General features: G+C 38.8%; 2 protein-coding genes across 4 annotated transcripts in view; one reads left to right on the top strand and one right to left on the bottom strand.

The window, feature by feature from the left end:
• Positions 1-2,590: 2,590 nt before the first annotated feature.
• LOC140940371 (ras-related protein Rab-37-like) lies at positions 2,591-10,216 on the top strand. 3 transcript variants are annotated; one of them, XM_073389324.1, is made up of 9 exons: positions 2,591-2,787; positions 3,258-3,368; positions 3,510-3,551; positions 4,500-4,566; positions 5,193-5,245; positions 5,868-5,933; positions 6,428-6,484; positions 7,687-7,763; positions 10,001-10,216. In XM_073389324.1, exons 1-9 carry the CDS (start codon positions 2,725-2,727, stop codon positions 10,008-10,010), a joined length of 546 nt encoding a protein of 181 aa, XP_073245425.1. In that variant the 5' UTR covers positions 2,591-2,724; the 3' UTR covers positions 10,011-10,216. The 3 variants fall into 3 exon arrangements, with proteins under 3 accessions (XP_073245425.1, XP_073245423.1, XP_073245424.1); XM_073389322.1 differs by having other exon boundaries at positions 9,246-10,216; XM_073389323.1 differs by lacking the exon at positions 3,510-3,551 and having other exon boundaries at positions 9,246-10,216.
• Positions 10,217-13,847: 3,631 nt separating this feature from the next.
• Positions 13,848-22,868, bottom strand: part of LOC140940168 (FAD-dependent oxidoreductase domain-containing protein 2-like) — a 28,216-nt gene continuing 19,195 nt past the window's right edge. Inside the window, exons 17-23 of the mRNA XM_073389073.1 lie at positions 22,748-22,810; positions 21,690-21,762; positions 20,436-20,539; positions 18,387-18,468; positions 16,721-16,817; positions 15,822-15,876; positions 13,848-14,835 (exon numbers count right to left, since the gene is read on the bottom strand). Of these exons, the coding sequence (XP_073245174.1) occupies positions 14,765-14,835; positions 15,822-15,876; positions 16,721-16,817; positions 18,387-18,468; positions 20,436-20,539; positions 21,690-21,762; positions 22,748-22,810 (545 nt within the window). The 3' untranslated portion in view covers positions 13,848-14,764. The remainder of the gene's footprint in view (positions 14,836-15,821; positions 15,877-16,720; positions 16,818-18,386; positions 18,469-20,435; positions 20,540-21,689; positions 21,763-22,747; positions 22,811-22,868) is intronic.

The following is a 22,868-nucleotide window of genomic DNA, read 5'->3' as shown; positions in this document are numbered from 1 at the left end:
TAACAATACCAATTTAAGCACTGAGGCACACCGGTGTACCAACTCCGCGATATGGCCAGTACCTTACGCATGCACACAACCATCACCTTGGCAGTGGCAGCCATGGACAGCTGTTTCGCCCTTATTGGGGCTCATCAGCTTGGCAAAGCCGTCGGACCTTTGTACGGACAAAGCTAAGGTCGATTACTGGCGGAGTAAGTTTTCGCAAAGGCTTCTGGGATCGTTAGTGAGAACGCGGTATTCAGCTATTGGCCAATTTCTTTTCCCTGTCCCTAGTTACAGTCCCAGAAGTCTTTGCGAAAGCTAACTCGACCAAGTTTCCTCTTTTCTAAAATGGCAATTACAAAACAGGCAGCCTCTTAAACGGGAAAAACTCAGTCTCAAAGCTACGAAACTTGGGAAATAAAATTTCGAAGAGCTAGCCGTTAGAGAATATAAAGAACTGTTATTTTCCTATTAACACGGATTGTTGACGCTTATAAGCACTTGTATTCATTCGGCTGTGCCGTACACAGCCTCCTCCACAGGTGTTGCCAAGGCAAGAAACAACAATTAACTCAAATATCCCCCAAAAAGTGATCGTGAGCGTCTCGGGGACGAGGCAGTGCCATACAGTTTGAAGAAATTTGACGTTTTGGCCCAAGTCAGATTAAGTGTTAGGACTCTTATGGAAGCATCAGAGCAAATCAGTGCTAATGTCTCAGACCCAATTTGCCAGTGATTTACCCTTCCATGTTGATTTTGGCAAGGAAGCACTTTTGGTCTTGTTCTTTCTAAAGATCGCAAATCCCATATGAATTTTAAAAATTCTAATATTTGTGACATCACACTTCACACTGCACTTCAGCACAGCGCACTTTATGGTTGCTCAGTAGTTCCAAAATAGCGGGGATTCTTTCCCTGAGGCGACAGTTATCGCCGCTTCGCAGCTCGGTCCTCTCCTTCGCGAAGCCGGGAACAATTAAAAAAAAATTCTGGGACCAGGGTATTCGTCATGCTTGTTCGGAGACATCGTTATTTCATGACGCTTACGGGCTCCTAGCGCCACTAATTGCTTCAATACCCACGCAGACAGGGAATAAACGACTTAATGCGGCTCTAAAATAAATCCTCTTAAACATTTAGTCGCATACTGAGACGATTAACACCGTCAAACAAGATCATCTTCATTTCATTCATCACCCCGCCCAACCTCGCTCCCAGGTTTAAAAGGTTCACCGCGCAGTTTTTAGTGAATTTTATGAGCATCTAAGCGTAGTGAAGCGCTTAACGAAAAAATGTGACCATTTTTAAAACTCACTGAAGTTAATCGCCACTATAATAGCTGAATGAAATAATCCTGCTATCTTCCGAAACACTAGCCTCAGCCCGCAGACATTCTTTGGGGTTCGTCTTTTGGGCTGGAATGCGTGACGAACCCCTAAGAACGTATGCGGAGGCAGGCTACTGAAACACCAATTCTCGTGAAATCCTGTTAAATAACTTCGCTTAGGTTGAAGATGACATAACTGATGAGCTTAATAAGAACTTGTTTTTTTTGGAGGGGGAGGGGGGGTATAAGGACGACAGCACGGCTCGTTCGATTTGTTATATATATATATAATAAATGAAATGACATTTGTGGAGAGAAGAACAGAGAAAAAAATTCTGTGTCCGAGATGGGAATTGAACCCACGACCTTCCGTACACTAGTTTTGTTATATCCGTACACTAGATTTGTTGTATATGTCGTAATTTCGTTCGCGGTGTCGTTACTTGTTCCCTATTATGTATTCTTAAACACGAGTAGGAGTGTTTCATTCAAATCCAGACACAGAGATATTCGTGAATGTTAAAAGAAAAACCGAGCGGCGTTTCTTGAACGAATTCGTAAGTTCGCCAAATTTCGTGTTTATATAAACGGACAAATTTATAGATTATAGGTTTTCAAAGTCTCTAAACGTCCTCTTCACGTTAATGATTTCACACTTTCCCCCTTTTTTCTCTATTAGATATTGATTTAATTAAATTTAAAGTTACAATTTAGCTTTATATTAAAATGAGATCATTCGTCAATCTGTCTTTAAGCTCATCACCCGTGTTGCCGCTAGGTTGGCTTTCATTTTTTTAAAAAACATTTTCACTGCTGTATGTCTCGTCTGCCAGTCTGTGGCATAATTTAGGAATGTTTGTTTAAACTAGAGAGACGGATTTTTTAAGCTTTGTTTATAAACACGCCTTTTTCCGAATTCCTTCATAAACTTAGCCTCCAAAGCCTCGGCTTCGTAACGCGTTCCTGAGGAGGATTGCGTGACGAGCGGCTACCATAACCATAAGGAAACTTTGTCTCACTCTGCCTTCCAGGGATGGATGGTACAATGATGGTACACACTCATCACTCCCGTAAAATAAACTAGAAGGATAAATAAAAGAGTAGCTGAGACATTTATTTTAAAATCGTTCAAGAAGGGTGTTGTTATTGTTGACTCCTGAAGTACTTCGTAGGATGTCGCGCATTGGTGGAATTTCCGTCCCGCCAACAATCGATTTGCGCGGGAAGGCTTGGTGATGACGTCAGTAAGAGATGCAAATGTCTTTTCTGAGTGCATATCGTTCAGCAATCAACAGTCGGCCGAAAGTTTATACGGGGTTACGTGTCTGCCTATATATGCTTTCATCGACAAAAGAAATATCACCGGTAACACCGGATCTCCACTTTGGGGCTTAGCTTTGAAACTAGTCGCCATGTCGAGTGTGCAAAATGGTTCAAAGCGCCCTGTTAGCGAGACGTTCGATGTTGCTTGCAAGGTTAGTAAAATTCTTTACTCACTAAACAGTAGTTGTGTGAGATAAATCTTTGATAACAAAGCTGTTTGGTTATTGTTTCGTCTACGTAGTGATTATTGTAAAGTTGCTTTATTTATTTCTTTGACTCAATTTCCGCGTTTGTCTTTATACTTGTCACGAAGGTTGGATATGCACTTGCGTGTGTTCGCTTCTGCTCTCAAAAATTTCACCGTTCGAATCCGCTCTGTTGAACACGTTTAGTGTCATTAAACGAATGGGTTCAAATGGCATGTTTAGTTTAGTTTGCCTTATGTTTAGTCACGTGTATCTTTCAGCTACAGCCTAAAGATTTTGAACATTTAATGTATCAGAAGAACTTTAACAAATTGACGTTTAGTAGATGAGTCACCTCGAATATTTAATAACGAGAGGTTAAATATCCTTAACCGCGTTCTTGACTTCGAATTTTCGACCTGCTAATTTTTCCTTAGGTGATGTTGCTTGGAGATTCTGGCGTTGGAAAAACATGCGTGCTAGTCAGATTCAAAGATGGAGCTTTTCTGTCTGGATCTTTTATTTCAACTGTGGGAATAGATTACAAAGTGAGTTCTACATGGCGCTGTTTTGTTCCAATTTTTAATACTCCCAGATGGACAATTAACATGAAGATTTTATGGTAGTTGTAGTACGTGTCGCCAAGCATAATTTTGTTTTCTTCGTGTTTTTTTTTCTCCCGACGATAGAACAAGGTAGTAGATGTCGATGGAACCAGAGTTAAATTGCAGGTGAAAAAGTCATAAATGGACTAAGTTTTAAATACTGCTTCGTAACTTTTATTTATAGATTATTTATGGTGAAATGTTTAATTTTTAGTTTTTCTTTTGTTTATTTTCCACCACTTAATTATAATGGTAATCCCACTACATGATTTTTGATCCATGTCAGCTTTTGGCTAGATATTTAAAAAAGCGGAATGAGCTTTGCAAAGCTCTTTATTAAAAGCTCCACTGTTTAATCGCTGCTCACAGGGAGTCCAGAGTCGTTGACAGTTGATATTTGTACTTCCAAATTATGCATTTTAAGTGTTTTTTCAACGCGTGTAGTTTTGCATATGCTTGCGTTTAGGGTTGTCCCTGTTTTTCAGTGGAATTTAATTGAATACATTGTTATGTTAAAGTTTCGAAGGATTGTCACTGATGTTCTATGAATGGTGTTTGGAGAGTAAAATAAAGCAAATCTATTGTCTTCCACCTTCTTATTTGCTCCACTTATCATAAGATTATCATAAAATAAGCCAGAAGCATAAGAGGATGCTTTTGTTAGCAACTTCATCATTGATTTGTGACGAATGCAGTCTGCAGGCTTGTAGATTTGAAATAATCTTTTAAATGAAGGCGATGGGCTGTCCAGGAAGAAGTAGTAGCGGAAGTAAGGCAAAGATTTTTGTGAAATTCTTTGAAGTCTTTTCAGATCCACCACCAGTCTTTAAGTTGTGGTATAGTTTTTTTAGAGAATTTTCACTACATTGTTCATCTTGTTTGCTGGTCCCTTAACCAGTCTGCAAGTGTACATTACAATCACACAGTTCTAGTTTTTTTTTTAATTCGAAAATTGATGGGAGCTCATTTTGTGTATGTAGCTAATATTCAAATGTCCTGTATTTTTCACATTCTGCAGCAAGTTTATTGTATTCGTATGTATCAGCTGATTCCTTAATGCTGATATTTTTGCAGATATGGGATACCGCAGGACAAGAGAGGTTCCGTAGTATAACACATGCTTATTACAGGGACTCGCAAGGTAGGCATTAAATAGATACCGTAAAATTCCGAAAATAAGCCCCAGGGCTTATATTTTTCAAAGGCTCTTTTTGAGGGGCTTATATGCGGAGGGGCTTATTTACGGAGGGAAATTTGTGTTTCCAAATCGATTGGGCTAGCCTTACAGTTGGAAGTAAATTTATCGATTTTGCTCTGTTGTACTTTGTATTTGAGGGTAATTTTCCAAGTACAAGCCCCCGGGGGGCTTATATTTGGAGGGGCGATGTAACGGAGGATTTTTTGCGTTACCCATTTAGGGGGCTTATATTTGGAGGGGCTTATACATGGAGGGGCTTATTTTCGGAATTTTATGGTAATAAACAAACACTTGGCTGAAATGCGGCTGAGAGTCAACCAATATATCAGCTGACACACCAGCTGACATATCGGTCAAGTGTTGACCGACAAATCGGTCGATATGTTGACTGATATGGTGACCAAGAGTCAGCCGATATGTCAGCTGATATATCAACCAAGTAGCAGCCGATAGTGTCAACCAATACTGGGCCAAGGGGTGCCAAAATGACACAAGATCTGCAATCTTTAACACTTTTATGAATCGTACTGTGTAACTGACATAATTTGTTAATTATTTAATTTCCTCAGCTCTCTTGCTGCTTTATGATGTGACCAGTGAAAGTTCTTTTGAAAATATCAGGGTGAGAATTAACAATACTTTAATTTCCTTTCCATCTTTGCAGATTGTGCTGCAAGAAGTTACACCTTGTTTAACTTTTCAGTTTACAAACACAAACAACATAATAGTCCACCAAACCCTAACATCGGAAATAATGCCCTAATTTATTCACTTTGGGGAGAGTTTGTCTAACAATCAATATATTAATTTATTACATGGTGTATTTCCGTTATTCTCAAGATAATAATTGGTTATTTTTCAAGAGCTAACGGTGTGATAAAGCAGCCACAATGGCTGCTCCCTCCTGTTTGGCAAGACAAATTCCGGTCTGTACAGTACGTAGGGCTGATAAGTGCCCTTATGTATTGCTTAGACAATAACATTTTATTTTTAATGTTATCATTTTTGTACTTTGGAGTCAAGGCCCAACAGTACTTTGTAGGCTTGATTTAAATGTTCCTAGACAAGAAAACCATGTTTAAAGTTTGGTTTAATCCTTGGTTAAACTTAACGATCTTTTAAGGAACCCGGCCCAGTACGCCACCATTAGTTTATGCATATCCCTCATCATTCCATGTAAGATTTCTTTTTCTTTTACACACATATCGCTCTAATGTTCTAATGCAATATTATATTTGTGACAGGCATGGCTATCTGAGATTTATGAATATGCATCATCTGATGTCATTATAATGCTGCTTGGAAATAAGGTAAAATTACACTTTTTTTAAGTCAGAATATCTTCCTTGGGTTGCTCAGTTTGCAATATGAATGTCCAATTCTGTATTAACAGCTAATTCCCAGCAATATATGCACAAGCCCTAGGACTTCACGGTAACGAAAGTTTCCAGGATAGTGTTGTTATTGCGGGCTTAAAATAACAGATCAAAAAATAGTTTCCCGGTACCATTTTCAGCCGTGGGATCCATTGACAGAAAGTCATTATTTTTCGACACAGATACTTAACTAGTTAGCAGTTCTTAAGTTACGAAACTATAAATTAATGTTTAGCATCTATCAGTTTTCTATTGTTCACCATCTTGAGTCATTCTCAAAAAGCACATTATGTGTTACTGGTTTATGGCTTCCAGTGCCAAGAAAAAAAGGTGGGCACAGAACCCAAAAATTGTTTTTGAACATGGGATTTGAAATCCTAGGGCTTGTATGCACGTACCATTATGTGATTTTTGCATTATCATTTTAGGCCGATTTGACAAATCAGAGGGTTATTTCCAGAGAGCAAGGGGAACAGCTTGCTAAGGTATGGTCACTACTTATTCCTTAAACAAATATATGTAAGCACTTTATTTGAGTGCCATATCGACAAGAAAGCGTACTTAAATTAAGAACACCATTTGAATATCTCCTTTAGGAGATACTGCTATTTTATGTGGTTCATCTCAACCACATAAAGAGTAGTCATTTGTGGGGCAAAGACTGCAGGACCTTCATTCCTCAGTTATTTAAATACCCCAAGTGTAGGTGTGGTCCTGGAAGTCGAACCTGGCATCTCCCAATGTTCCATCAAATGCTCTGCCAACTTGCCTAGTCCTACCACGGCAGCAACTGATATTTAATGTCACATGAACTTTAGGTCAAAGCTGCAGGCACCTTTTGCCTTGCAGACAGCTTAGAGTACTTAGCAGGTACCTTATGTGCTTCTGGCTTCTTTTTTCGTCATTTTCTTGAAGACAAAATGTATAACAAAACAAAGCTTCAGTGTCTGTGGTATCAGGGATATTCAAGGTTGTCTGAGGCTGATATCATCTTCTGCAACCTTGAACATATTTCAGGAGTGAACTGGTCATATCATATTTTGGGCCTGGATTAAGGTCCGGAAAGAGGCCGTAAAAAAATGTCCCTCAACTTCTCCCACAGTTGGGATTGGAAATTCCTATTGAAGTAGGGGGTCTTTAGATAAAGTCCTATATATTGAAATAGTATGAAGTTATTGTTCAATAGGTCATTTCCGAGTTGCCTCAAGCCTCTGTTTCAAGGTGAGGCTAAGTGCTCGGCCTTTGATATGAAAATGATTTTTCATTTTCATGCAAATAAAGCTCATTGTCACAAGAAAGGTTCCTCACGTGGCCTTTTTTTTTTGAAAGTGAGGGTTTTTGGAACTCAGAAGTTGCCTATTTCCAGAGGGGTCATGGGGGGGGGGGAGGGGGGGGGTTGGCAAGGGGCAAATTGAGGACATGCAAAGAACAATTTTGTGTAATAAGACTTGACCACCTACCGGTAGCTTGGGTTACTGGTACATGCTTCAAAACCATTCAACTTCATTATGTCATCTGTTTTAGCTGGAGAAGTTATTTTTTATAGCAGTTATTTAGGGGGACTGCGTACTGACTGAATTAACATTATGTCAATCATTGTATCATTTCTAGGTTATAAGAGATAATTTGTGATTAAATCTAACTTAAAGTGACTAATAATATTCTTTCATCATTCTCTCTGTGGCAGACTCATAATGTAGCATTCATGGAAACTAGTGCAAAAAGTGGACTGAATGTTGATTTAGCTTTCATGGCTGTTGCAAGGTAATATCAAATCTGAGTTCATAATTAACCTAATGTAAGCATTTGAACGAGGAGGAAGGATTGCCACAGTTGTTTAGTGCATGCCCTTCTGTGCACGAGGTCCCGAGTTCGATTGTCAGGTGTGAATGCAAATCCTTGTTTTGACTTCTTTCCTTTCCGTGTAGCTTTAAGTAGCTTTAAATACCTTTATAACGGAGCACTTATGGAGAGAGGAGGATAAAATGAGCGCAGCGTCGGGCTCAGGTTTTTTAGTCAGATGACTATTTTGAGTTACTGACATGAAATGAGAACTCTTTAACTTTACCTTTACGTTTGAACCGTTCTCTGTTTGGTGATTGCTTATGGATCGTGGACACATATAAGGACTGAATTCCTAATTGTTTTGTTGGGGAGAATTTATCTTGGTATTTTGGGTAAAAAAGAGTTGCTTATGAGAGGTGGTTGCTTCCTTGAGTTTGAGTTTATTAAAAGCTATTTGCTTGTAGCTATTGCTAAGTGTGCAAGCATTTCTGCACTGGCTAACAGCCCTGTGAATTACCCAGTCATAAATTAATTATTGCAAAAGATATGATGTCACACTGTCACCAAATGTCATGTTCTTATTGGTTCTTGTGTTAGCCCTTGGTTTTACCTCACTTTAAACTTCATACTTCATTTAAGATTTTTTCTTACCTTTACAATACCTCACGCATCTGCTTCTTTTCTCCACTGACTTGTTTATTATTCACGCTCTTACCCTTTAATCACTCATTTCATTAGTTCACATTCAATTCACATTCAGTGGAATCTGCATTTTTACAACCACCTCTCAAGGTGGAAAAACAATTAGTTTGAGTTATAGCAAGGTTTGAAAAATTTGGGGTAAAATTACACTTGTGAAGGGAAGTTAGGTTGGGTTTAAATTTTAGAGCGATTTTCATGTGACCTTGAAATGAAAACGCACGAACAAAACAAAAACAACAAACGAACAGAAATAAAGCAATTTGATTGGTTTATGAAACGGATCCAAACCCCCGGGGTTTTGGTTGGTTAAGCGAACGTTCGGCTGAATAAACTTCATGCCCAAAAAACTTTATAGAAATCGCTTTGACGTCATACTGCAACACGATTGGTCAATTGAACAGAATTTGGCGGAAAACGAAGAGTCTATGTTTTGTTCTTTTCATCCATTTGCTGATAAAACAAATAGCAAACACTTTAATATGGAAACCATTTTTCAAAGTCATACGAAGATCATTCTATCAAAACATTTCAAAGATTACTGGGGGTTTGAAAAATTGGGATTGAGCTATACTTAAAGTACGTTTTTCGTTATTCATTTAATAATATTGGCCCTATGGTTTTCCTAGTGAACTTTCTTTTCTAGTTAGCAGTGACATGAGGTTAATTTAGAATTAGCAATTGGATATAAAGGTGTTTTATTGTTTGATTTCATTTTTTGGTGGAAAGAGATATTCAGTTGTATCATTTCTCTATTTAAAGGGACATGAAACACCGAAGCTTGAAGAGGCCTTCTGAACCAAAGTTTAATATTGAACAGTATGTTGAGTCACAAAGAGAAAAACCAGGCTGCTGTTCTTGACGTTTTTAGTTTAATTATTACATTGTAATGTAACTCCAAAACTGAGTTACTTGTGGAGTTTGCACAATGAGTTTTAGGGTTTCTCCTGCAACAAACCTATAATTAAAAGTAATTTAATTATCAAATTTAAGCCAGTGTTTGAAAGTTTCCCAGTACGGTAGAGTACGCTGACAGAAAAATTTAAGCTGTAAATGGAAACAAAAGTGGAAAACATGAAAATGCGAAAAAATGTGAAAAAGAAATGGCACTACATATTTGTCAATTATATAATGTTCATTCTAGTCCTGTGATGAACATGGCCAAATTATCAGGACCTACAGCTGTAAAAATAATTAGAAATGGCGGGGAAAAAAAAACAATACATGACTCTCAAAATGGTCTGTGTCTGTGCTGTTAAATGATTATTTTTACTGCAAGTTTTTGATTAGTACAGAAAAATCTAATCCAAGTGTCGCGGAGGGTATCCTCATTTCAGTGTTGATCACAGTATTATCATAACCAATCAGGTAGTTCTCCTCTTCGATCAAAATTGGCCAATATCTAAATTAAGGCATAATTTTGCAACAATAATATTGTTAAGAATATATCCATTTATTTTACAACACCAAGTAAATATGATATCTTATTTATTTAATTTTTATTTTATTTACCACAGTGCACTGTAAACAGCTTTACTTAGAACTCAAGTAGTTGAAAAATCTCCCAATGCAATATAAAAATGTTTTTAAAAATGGTACAATTTAATAATACCAAGTCTGATACAATAGCAAGCTCTGTGGCTGAGTTTCATGTAAGTAAGGTATTTAAAAAGATTTTGTGGAGATGTTTAAGAAGAATTCAGCAAACAGTCTGGATAGGCAGATTAGATTTAGTCTGACCCTAGTCTTGGCTAATTTATACAACTTAAATGCACTAAAACGGTCCTTTTGTAAGTTTTTCAAGGTTACATGGCTGGGTCATAATGCTATACTCTCGCAAGGAAGGGGGTGTGTGTTGGGGGGTAGGGAAGAGGGGTACTCAAGTATAATATGAGGAGATGTGACTGTTGTTGTGAATTCCCTTAAACAGGAGTTTTAACACACCTTATTTGAAGTCCTTGAATTTCAAAATAAAGATTCAATGCCTCCATGAAAAATTCCTGGATTCTTGGTCCAAGAAAGGGTTTGAACCCTGTGAATAAGTACTGTTGGGTTAAATCAGTCCCTCAAAAAACTCAAACTCTCTAGAATATAATAATATTCAAATGTAAGCTCTTTGTTCTCTAACAACATTTTGAAAAACTGCAAATGTCAAACCTGCAAAAAGTTTTGGTATGTCTTGGTCACTGCTTTTATACCTTTGTACCCCCTTTCCCTGTTTATATCCATGGCTCATGTAGTGAAGGATTTGCGGCAAAAGGTAGCATAGCCAGAAAAGGGAAGGGAAGATAAGCAGTTTAAAGGTTTCCCCATTCTATTTTGTTGCTATGGTTCGACATGGCAAAATGATCGCCAACTGTCACAGGCTATAGGTGGGATGCAATCTCAGCATGCATGATGCTTGAATCAATTCCTGTAGTGGGTGGGCACTTACTCCTAAAATTCTTTAATTTTTTACGAAATACGGATTTAGGAAATTTTTTTCTTGTGAAATGTAAAATCCTGGGCTTTGGAATCCGGAATCTAAGTTCCACTGACAAGGAATCCGTAATCCAGTACCAGGAGTCCGGAATCCAAGACTGTCTTGGATCACCTTAGCATAGGGCGATTCAGTCACCCACCTCAGCCTGTGATATACATGTATCGTTATCTCAATAATTGTTTACTTCCCAATTTAATGGAATTATTTCAATTCAAGAAGGTTTAAAAGCTACTAAAGGACTTAATAAGTGTTAGTGTTTATCCACATGGACAAGGGAATTTTGCATGTAAGGAGAGGTAGAAGTCTGCGTAACAACTTAAAAAATGTTAGAAAATCATCAAATTCGTGATGTATAGACTTTCGTAAATTTAATATCTTAGGATATTTTTCTAAGACAAAAATAGTATTTTGCTTGTTACGTAAAAAGTAACTTAAAATGAAATGTACTATGTGAATGAGCTTTTAGCCCTCAATAAACAGGGGCACCCAACGAGGATATAGTTCAAAACCACTTAACATAGCATTGTTGAGCGTATTTTAGTATTCAAACGGTACATATAGGCATATTTTTATCCCCTAAAAACTTTTCATCTGTTCGGATTTCCTAGCTGAAAGTCTAGTGATCCGAAAATTATAGGGATAAAAACTTACCTTCTCGAAAATTTCAGTCAGGAAAAGGCTCCCGAAAATTCTAGGTGGCCTTTTTTAGGGTCAAAATCCGTTGAAAATGGGTAATTATACCATTTTGTAGATCTTCGAAAATCCTAGGAGAGGCAGGCAAGCAAGAAATTTTACAACAAATGCTCCGAAAATTCTAGATCTCAAATCGTCTTCCGAACAGATATTTTCCCGAAAATTGCCGTTGGGTGCCCCTGAATAAATTGAAGTCCTTGATTAGTTGTTTCATCCTTTTGTTATTTCTTTGAAATCACAGTTGCAATCCCCGTCGCCGGCAATCAAAGTAAAGAATAGCTCCTTCCCGCAATGTAGTCAACAAATCTCTGCACGATCAAGGATGTGATCAATATTTACAGGACATATAATCTCAACTCTATAAATCCTGCGAGTACCAACAATTGCAGTTAAAAAAAAAAGTATGTGTATATTACTGAAAAACAGGGGTATAAACCCTTCGCCCTGCACCCGCTTGCCTCCCCATTCCAAAATTCTTTTATAAAAACAAGAAGCTCGGAAATGTTCTTTTCGGCTTTGATATTAATGAAGTTACCACGAAGATACACTGTAGCCACTGTATTACCAGTATGCAACTCACAAAACGGCTTATTTCAGAAGACCCTTGTCAAAGACTAAAGAGTCAAAAGCTTGCTATCATCATTCGCAAAATCCGTGACGACAATCAACGTCAACGTGATGTATTACTGAAAGGCCGGGATGGCGTCCTATCATTTATCGTGCCGCGTTTTGCCGCACAAGTAGATAAGTTGAGATTCAAGGGTTTTATAATTAACGGCTACATAAATCGGGTATTAGATAATGGTAGACTTTTATTGAGTTTAGCGTCTACCATTGAGTTTATGGTTGTTAATTATTATTCATTCAAACTATTTCCCCGATTCTGATAAGCTAAAAGCACACGCATAATTCACCATAACCAGCTACTGATGACCAAATTTGGAAGAATTTTGCGTTTAATGAACCGATGACGTCAAAAGTTCAGCTTTCTTGCAGGTTAATGCACCGTTAACCGAGAAGACCTGGGGACGAGGTTGAGTTGTTTTGGTTTTGAAAACAAAATGGTGGACATTTCACTCGTTTCAAGACTAAGAAATAGGCAAGGAAGAAAGAAAGGCAAATCGGCAAGAAAGCAAGAAGACAACTCGAAGCCATCTGCTACTTGGCTAAATTCGGCTTTCGTATCATATGAAGAATTATGGAGATCTCGGAGGGTGTTGTCACCCTCCTCGATCTCCATAATTCTTCATAAGATACTCAGCTTCATTCATTAATTGTTATAACATTTATGATAGACACATGAGTGAGGTCATTGTAAAGAACAGAGGAACGGCTTAACTGAGAGCATAAAGAAAAATAACGAGCGAGTGTCAAAACTAAAGTTTTAATAGAACGATAAGTACAAATACGTCGAAATGTTCTATCCACACATAACACACCTTGGACAGGACAACTTGCTATAACAAAGACCCAGTAAGGATTAAAAAATACGGACAGGAGTTCAAATCCTTACGAACGATCATGGCCAAATATAGCTCGCGGACTGGTAACGTTGAATTATTAAAATACAAAAGCTCGAGTAATACGCAAGATAGGAATCGCTATCTTGAACAACATTACCTTCCCCTTAGAATGGATACTTTCAATTAGCCCTTGCCAAGACCGCAAATCTCATATTTTTATAGAGAGTACATATTAATGTCCGCACATCCCATGATTCGCCTTAACTTGTAACGCAAAACAAAACCAGAAGCTACATACTTCCAGATAAATACCAAGACGACGTTTTGTGGGTCATAAATAGAGAGCTCTTTTCTTAGAGTACAAGAATATTTTTCAGTGGTGGAGCTCAAGACTTGACTTCTACTTTTTTGGGTTAATTTAGAATAAGGTCTGCTTCAAACGCGTTACTGCCGTGTTGAGCTGGCTCGACTGTGGCTCGACAGCAGCACGACACTAGCACGACTTGGTTTCAGACGTCGAATCCAATTCAGTCGAATAGAACGGCTGTTCCCGAAAACGAAACACAAAAATAAAGAAACGGTTTAGCAAACTTTAAAATGTATTCTGATGTAATAATTCATGAATTCAGTTCGGCATGGCGGTTGCACGACGTTTGAAACCAAATCGAGCTACTGCCGTGTAGCACGGCAAGGCTTGCCGTGCTACACGGCAGTAGCACGACTTGGTTTCAAACGTCGCGCTACTGCCGTTCTAAAGTCGAATTTAATACGATCAATTGAGTTGGGCACAGCAGTAGCACGATGTTTGAAACGGCCCCAACTTACTTAACAAAATCTAAAAAATTATCAATTAATTAAATTTCTTTTCATTTAAAATTATAAGTTAATTAAAACTTATAACTGCATTAAATACCATTATTATGTGTAATCAAATGGCGACGAGTGACATTAGGAAGTATTTTCACGCGCATTTTGTCATTAAGTCGAGGGAAATTATTGGAATTTTGAAAACACATTCGAAACTATTTTCTAATTCACAAGTACGTCATTTGACTTCCTGTTAATATCATGGGTGACAAATATAGTACACAATGGAAACTTTAGACTCGTATCGAGAACACTACACTCTGAAAAGTTTACAGCATAATTTTAAGTTCACAATCTTCTTTATTGTTAGATTAAAATTTAAATACCATTGGCATTCTTCTGGCTTTTAAAAATGGTGCTCTTTCGTACCCTGAGATCTTCATTCGAAACATTCTTTAAAACTGGCCCCAGGAGTTCAAAATATGGAGAACGCTATTCACTGGACTCCTTTTGGCTTGTCACGCAATCCCTTCCTATCGTGCGTGACGAACTTCTAAGAACGTCTGCAGAGGAGGCTACGCAATTGGATGCCTTTAATAAGTTATCTGGTGGATAGCGCCATTCAACCTTTGAACAAGCAGAGCCTGAGTACCACCTTGGCACCGAGATATAGAAAACGTTGCCATGGGGATTTTGTCATTTCACATGTAAAAATACAAATTAACGCTGAAATTTGGCGCCAAATTTAGGAGTTATTTGTCACTCATGATATTACTGTGCTGAATATTTTAGACTCCATCTTTCAAAGTAAAGACATGTCCATAAATAGAAGTGATTCATCGTTCATGAATTCCATTATTGCTTGCCAAAGTTTCTTGGAGAACCTTCGACACCGGTAACATCGGACCTACAGTAAACAAAGAAGAAGATGAGACGTTTCAAAAGGCTAAAACAGAACGGCTTGATCGCTGAAAAAAGAGCGATCATTGCGATAGTTGAAATCCCAACGATCGAGCGACCTTTTCCATTAGAACATCTCTGTTTTGTTTAGTTTTGAATTTCTTTTTCTAATGGCACAGAGGACGTCGTAGTAAAGCTTCCCAGATTTTTTTTGTAAGAATGTTGAAAAAAGTCGTGGTAACTGTTACCAGTCTCCTCAAAATACCGTGTTTCCACAATTAAATAAGGCAATAAAAAAACAGAAAAGAAAATAAGAGCCCCCCCCCCTTCCCCTCCCCTTACTAGACGATGGTGTGGACGAATAATCAGAAGAAATTTGAGTTCAAGCTTTTTTTTTCGCAAAATTAGACACCCCAGAAAGCTTCCTTTTACTTTGTTGCACCAGCGAAAAAAAACATGGTTATTTTTATTGATGGAGGATAGTCCCTCTTCCGATGGCAAAGCCTCGCCTTTCGTCCACGTGGAAACGCAGTTTCGGGCACCAAAACTGCAGAAAACGCCGGCTTCTCGTTTACTAATGGAAGGACGGAAGTTTCGAATACGATTGATGTCATACATCATGTTCTTTAAGGGATGCTGTCTAAATCCAACGTTTTAGTGTTTTTATGTAGACGGGCTGTACAATTAAACGATTCAAATACGCTTTGTGCGGACGCGCAATCACCTCGCAATCACCGCGGACTGTGACGCGGTGATTCTTCTCTCTCCCCGTCGCGTCTCGCCTTTCTGGCGTGGGGTGATTTTCACGCGCGCTCGCATTTCGCTCGCTCTACTATCCCTGAGGAAAAATGGGGACTACTCGTAGTCTAACCGTATTTCGATCTCGCAGAAAAAAAAAGCGGACTTTTCACCCCTTCATGGCAGTTGTTATAGACAACACCAGGAAAAAGAGACGTAAGGAAATGAAAAGAGGGCAAACGTCTTTATTCTTACCATCAGTGTAATGATTGTGGCAATTAACTGGTGCAGTTTTGTGCGTCATCATTATCTGGAAAGAGAAAATAATAATTAACCTCGTGACGGTAGTTAGATCTCTGTTTCAAAACTTAAAGTGTGATGAAGAAATATACGCCTTTATCAGTTGACGCAAAATACTCAAATTGAACAACAACAAATTATGTAAAAAAATTATGTTGACAGAATGATCGCATTGTTTCTTTTAAAGCAAACTATAACTACTAACACCTCAGGGACCGAATGCACGCTAATGAGATTCAGGCCCTCTATGAGAAACTTCACCAAGTGTCCCCTAGCCCTAATTCTCACCTAAACGGTAGCAATTATGTCAAAGGTGAAGTAATATGACTTCACGTTGTGCATCTATTACAAATAATTGTGTGTAATATGAAGTAGCCAAGGCCTGAGTTACGTGCATTGGATGAAAAAATTTTCCTTTGGGTTTTCAAGTAGCATTTAATCTTAACGGCGCAAATTTTCCTTGCGTAAACGGTCGCATTTTTAAGACACTTAGAAAATTTTTGACCTGTTATTGAGGGTGTTTCTATTAAAAAGAAAGAAGATCGAAACCCAGGGTCGAACCCGGACTTCCAACCGGAACCTTTCGTATCCTAATCTTTCTCCCTTACCACTACACTAGAACTGAACTGTCTTTCTTAACTGATACATCAACAACAGGAGAGAGATCCTAGCCCTTTCCATAACTTTCAACGTAAATTCAACTTGGGCTATTCAAAAACGTATCATTTGCATCGACCGTTAAGAATGGCAACTATCGTTTACGAAAGGGAAATAGGCCTAGGCGCCAGTGTCCTTTAAAAAAGTACAACTTTTTGTCTTGTTTAAGTATCACTTAGTAAACTCAATCAATTTACCTTGAAGCAGGATGACGCAAAAAAGCTTCGGAGATCACTGCCAACAACATTCTCAATAAAGCGTCGCAATGGAAGGAGGTGTGAAGATGGAGCAGTCCTGTAACAAAAATTCAACTTAGTATCTATGGCCCCTTGAAAAACGTTAGAAATAGGGTCTTTATTTAACAGAACACCACCCTGACCCTCAAATGATCGCTACCCCAGAATTTGCTAATGCTGATGAGACCAATGCTACGTTCTTCCAGCAGCTGGCTTTCTCAGCTCTTTAATTTCTATTTTTATGGTGGAAACAGAAAATTGTCTTTCTGATTTTCTCGACAACTCCATAAAGCAATATTTTATTGGAACAATAACTATCATAACCTGTGCCCCAGAGTGGAATAGCAGACAAAGCTTATGGCCCAGATGGAATTATTATTATTGGCTTATGGCTCCAGTATGCCTGTAGTGCATGGGACCCGCACTACCAGAAAGATAAAACCGCTCTAGAAAGGGAACAACGAAAAACGGCTCGCTTTATCACGGGAAATTACGATTGAACAGCGAGCGTGACGGGAATGCGGCAAGATTTAAAGTGGGACACACTTGAAGCAATTAGAAGACACGCAAGGCTGTCTGTTATGTAATATATCAAACATGAGATGCAGTGTTTCATCACCAGATGAAACACCGAGAAGAGAGTTGAAAATACGACGCGCAGCGGAGTATTTTTGACGAACTTCGAGGTGTTTCATCTGGTGATGAAACACTGTGTCGAATGTTTGATATTTCTTCTCAAACAAAATCATTTTTGAAGGAGAAATTAAGGATGCAAATACTAAGCAGTGTTTCATCCGATTTCCAAACACTCATTAAACATTAATTTCCTTTGTATTTTCTTAATGAATTATTAATGAGTTTGAGAAGTATAAGATGTACTATGGTTTCCTAGTTGGGAAATGGGAGGACTATTTGATTCCCAATAGAGAAAGGAGAACACGAGGAAGCCACGATTTTAAGTTTATTGTACTGAAAGGACACAAGGATATTTTTAGATTTTCTTTATTTCCCACGACAATGACTGAATGGAACAAACTTTCGGAAAAAACTGTTACCAGTCAATTTCTCTCTATTTTTAAAAGTACAACATTCGGCTATCTTTAATTAGCAGTTCATTTTAGTTTTTATTTGTAGTTTTAGCTTTTATTGTCATCTTCTATTTTTTAGTGTTTTAGAGTTGGCGTAATGTCCCTCGTGGATGTTGCCGACAAAACGATATTTAGATTTAGATTTACATTTAGAAAATATCTTGCAGCTACACATTGCTTTGATGAAAGAGGCTGTCGATGGGTCGAGAAATAAGCTCCGTGTAAAGACTTGCGCAATCTAAGCGAACGAGGCGAGGGAGAACTACAGAAACATCTTCCTCATTTGCGATATACTGTAGGAAAGAAAACAACGGCTTTCATAGGATACTCTGAAAATCGATGAAAGAAATTCCAGTACCAATACTTTTCGATAACCAAACCACACAGGGAAACGATTTCACATTTCTGGGCTTTTTTTCGATGACTAACCAACCTTCAAAAAGATATTATCATTTAAAGTAAAGACCAAATGAAGTTTTTAGTCCTAAAGACCGTACTGTTTTTCTTTTCATGTAAACCTACTTTTAAGTTTAGCTTACCACAGTGTTAAGAAGTCTTCGACCATGTGGTGAAGGCGATGTGGTCTGGGAAGCACAATGCCCTTTCTTTCCTTAGGTAAAGCTGCAGGAAAAGAAAAACTTCCCTCTTAATCAAGCGATCAAGTGTGGTCTCCACAAAACTCAAAAAAGTAAACTGGAGTTCTTTGACAGGGTCTCTAACATATTTCCCCAAATAAGCGCCCTACCCTCAACCCGAGGAAATGGGCACTCCCACCGACTCACACAGTCACATTAATAGTAAGAAATGTCTCACCCATGAAGGAGCCTCCAACCAACCAACCTATGCCACTGATATTAATATTATAAAATTCCATCTGGGGCTCAGATTTTTTCTGTGTCCTCTTATGGTTGATTCTTTACATCTCCCTTTATTTCCTTTATAATATTAACATCACTGGCATAGGTTGGTTGGTTGGAGGCTCCTTCATGGGTGAGACATTTCTTACTATTAATGTGACTGTGTGATACAGTTAAGCCTTAATGTGTTGCTTGTGATGGACTGTGTGACTGCGAGATGCGGTTCGAAAGTCCAACCCACAAAAATGACCCTTACTCGCCATCGAGTCCTCAGTAGCTCAGAGGTTAGAGCATCCGATCTAGAACACGGAGGGTCGTGGGTTCGAATCCCATCTGGGGCTCAGATTTTTTTGTGTCCTCTTATGGTTGATTCTCTACATCTCCTTTTAGACAATCAACCAATCAAAATCACCAACCGGTTTTCGGGTAATGAGTGACGTCACTGGACGGCATTAACGGCCGGTCGATTCAGACGTTGTTGAGAGGAGAAAACGACTCGAAGCAATCGGATGGATTTCAGGGTATATAAACGGCATATTTCGTCTAAAATTAGACGCGACTTAGCTAAGACGCGTCTTATTTTAGAACAGCCCTTAACACGTGTTCTTAGATAAGACGCGTCTTATTAGCTAAGACGAGAAAAACTTCGTATAAATGACCTTCGCGAGCCTTCGCGTCTTTCATAAGACGCGAACGCATAGTACGCATGCGTTAATTTTTGGCGGGAAAATTATCGCTTGCCCCGCGGTGGACTGGCAGGCCACTGGCGGGGAAAAAATGTTTACAAATTACAACGCGTTTTAGTTTCCTTGTCTATTCTGCTTTATTTTTTTTCTTCGCTCAAATACAATAAGCACGCCGTTAAAGGTAAAAAGAAACACTTGGTCCATCGCGGAGGAAAAAGATTTGTTGTTATTATGTAAGGAGAAGGCCATAACAGACCTCATGGACAAATGCGTGACATCTGCTGGTGTAAGTAGACCCTTTTAACTCTAAACTATCACAATTTATATTTACTAATCAAATTGCTATCTTCGTATTATAAACTTACAATTCAAAAGTAAGTTAAATTAGTTTAAGTGTACAGAAGATTTAGATACGACATGCTCGTATAAATGGTCCAGTTCGCGTCTTATTTAAGACGCGCCGTATTTTTCCTCGTATAAATGGCCCTAATATGTCGACCGCCTCAAGAAAACACGTTTTGATGCAGTATTTTGCTTTCGGTGGGTTTTTCAGCTGCTTTTGCATCGGAAAGAAGCCTGTAACATTAAGTATTATTTTACTTGCTCATTTTGTCTTTGACTGTGTAAGGTATTCTTCGATAAGGGACGTTTTTTACTCAGATAGAAGCTAAATTCCCAATAACTTGACGTAACGTTGAGTGGAGAGTGGATCGAACCTCAAACAGCAAACGCCAGACATCAAACAGGGGTTTCACGTCCGCGGTAAAAGGGAAAGGCGTGTTGCTAAATGTCTTTAATATATTTTTCCGCCCTTCTCATTTTCCTGTGGTAACAGGTTTTAGTTGTGGTGACTGGACGCTTAAACGTTTTACTGTGAATCTTTTGAAATTCTTTTTCATAACGAGATTTAGCCAAAATAAAGTTTCAGTTTGTTAAAGAAAAAATTCACCTAGCGTACCCAGCATTTGCGAATAAAGCGCCTGCCCTTAAAATGAAATTTTAAAAAGCACCAGGGCGCTTTATCAATGAAATACCGTATAGTTACCTGTGGGTGGGTGCTTGTAGAAGTAAAACACAGGATGCAAAAAGTTAGAATTATGCGCATCAGACGGCTCTCCTGTAGCCCGATCTGGGCGAAAAGTGTCCTTTCTGCAAACAGTAATAAAATAATGCCATACTGTAACATAAGCTTCGAAACCAAGTCCTGCCTAAACTTTTTAGCGATTAACGATAGTTTAGGATGGGGTGGGGTCACTAAACAATTCGGGAACTTTAACATGTTATATGCGGAGGATGATGTGCAAAACGTATTTCTTAATCCCGTGTTGGCCATGCCAAACTTCCAAGTGATCGATCAAGCTTAAACCTTTGGCGACCCCCAGGGAGTTAGACTACGAGTAGTCCCCCATTTTTCCTCAAGGATATTAGAGCGAGCGAAACGCGAGCGCACATGAGAATCACTCCACGCGAGAAAAGACGACACGCGGCTCTCCCCGCCGCGTGTTGCCTTTTCTCGCGTGGGGTGATTTTCACGCCCGCTCGCGTTTCGCTCGCTCTACTATTCCTGAGGGAAAATGGGGGACTACTCGTAGTATACCAGGGAGTTGGCGAAAAACCGCATTTTCAACAACTCCTCTTTTCTTGACTAGTTTTCGGCGTTAGCATAAATGGCTTAAAATAAGTTGGCAACACTAATAAGGACACTGATATTTTGCAGCAGCATCAGCAAGGATGGATCTTTGGACAGATACCTCATTTTGGAAATTCTGACTTGCTCATAAAAGACCAAAAATAGTTCAAATTTTGGCTAATGCGCACGTGCAAAAAATGGAAGCTAAATGGGTTCAGAAAGCAAAGCGAGCTTCGTTAAACATGAAACGAATACGACCAAAGCGGTCGTCAAAGAGTTCACGAGTTAAGTCTTTGATTAAGGTAAGTCAAACACACGTTTCAGTGTATGAAAGTAAGGTGGAGTGGTGTGACAGCAGTGACTCATTCAATGTACGAAACTTAATAGTGCTTGGTTGTTTTGAAGATTAGCTTGCTAACTATGTGCTTGTCGTGATGGAATATGGAGTGTGATTTTATTAATTTTAAGAGGCTGGGCCATCTCTGTTTATAGATAACATTTTTAAGTATCTTTTTTTCTGCCAAAGTAAACTTATTAGTTAGGGTCACCGGTTTCTAAGACTACAGCATGGGGATAATATCTCATGGAAGTCTGTTTTGTTCTACAGAAATTACCTCTGTGATGTCTACTCGAGTAAATGAATGAAGGAACAACAAAAGTAATGCTAACCCTGCTCCGGAAAAGTCTTTGCCATATTCCATGTTGAGGACTATCATTGGACCAGCTGGGCGACCCGTGTACTCTGCAAACCGTAAGCAATACCACGTCATGTATGTTAAGGAGTTAAACAACCGACTTCAAAACATTTTTTTTTTCAGTTTGACTGAGTATCTCTCAGTATCCAACAAGTTAGCCGAACAAGCTGGCTGGATTTATTGCGCGCAACTGCTTAATTGGTGAAAATCTCTTGCTGCGTGTCATGAGCTTCTGCTACTGCTCCGCCGCGCGAAAAGTTTAAAAAGTTTTCTGCCACCTACGCCAGTTTTTTCAACAAGGCAGCTCTCTCCAAACAACTATTTTCCATTCCCAGGAATTAAAGTTCTGCCACGGTTAAAAAAAACACAAAGTAACGTTCAATTCTCATTTATTCGACATTCTAAAATCCAATCACGAATTTAGTTCGCCAAACCGAACAGGCGCGTTTTTTTTTTCAACGACGACGGCGACGGCAACGAGAACGGCAAAAAGGCAATAGGTTTAGATTAGCAAAACAACAACTTGGCACGTGCATCACGATTTTTTGTACATTTCTTAGCCGTCGTTGCACGACTACAACGTGAAACTGCCTAATTTCATGTTTAGTCGAGGACAGGAACAGAAGACAACAACTTTCTTTCCTTTATATGTAATTACTGAACTTTAGTACAGGCCTCCAGTATTCAACTCCAAAAAAATGTGCCCACATTTGACGAATTAAACGAGACGGAATAAGCACGATAAAGTTTGAGGCAGGGCGAATCCACTTTTTAAGTGACGTTTTTGTAGGGAGCTTAAGCGACAACGACGGCGAGAGCTAGCGACAACTCTACACGTACAGTACACTCTTTTGTGCATTTCTTTGCCGTCACTACACAACTACGACTTAAAATTCCCTCAAGCGACGTTTTATGGAGGAGTAACATAACACGACAAATTTCTTCTTTTTCGCTCTAAACTTTGGTGCGGTCCCCAAGAATTCAATTCCTGGGAATTTCACCTACATTTACATAAACTTATCTTACTCTCACCTTCAAATTTATGAACGAGTCTAATAGGAAAATCTTCAAAATATTCAACCTTGCCATTTTCCCCTGCAAGTGAGAATGGATCGAGGTCAGAAGAAGGCCAGCATTTCATCGGTTTATGGGA

This window comes from Porites lutea, chromosome 6 (genome assembly GCF_958299795.1).
Source record: "Porites lutea chromosome 6, jaPorLute2.1, whole genome shotgun sequence".
Lineage (NCBI taxonomy): Eukaryota > Metazoa > Cnidaria > Anthozoa > Scleractinia > Poritidae > Porites > Porites lutea.
Note: the sequence above shows the minus strand (reverse complement) of the source record. Positions and strands in the feature narration are given on the sequence as shown.

What these genes read in the sequence shown, in the direction of transcription:
- LOC140940371 (XM_073389322.1), top strand. Translation starts at nt 2,725, where the DNA reads ATGTCGAGTGTGCAAAATGGTTCAAAGCGCCCTGTTAGCGAGACGTTC. An exon ending in GAACCAGAGTTAAATTGCAG is followed by an intron (nt 3,552 to 4,499) that starts GTGAAAAAGTCA and finishes ATATTTTTGCAG; the next exon opens with ATATGGGATACCGCAGGACA. An exon ending in GTTCTTTTGAAAATATCAGG is followed by an intron (nt 5,246 to 5,867) that starts GTGAGAATTAAC and finishes TATTTGTGACAG; the next exon opens with GCATGGCTATCTGAGATTTA.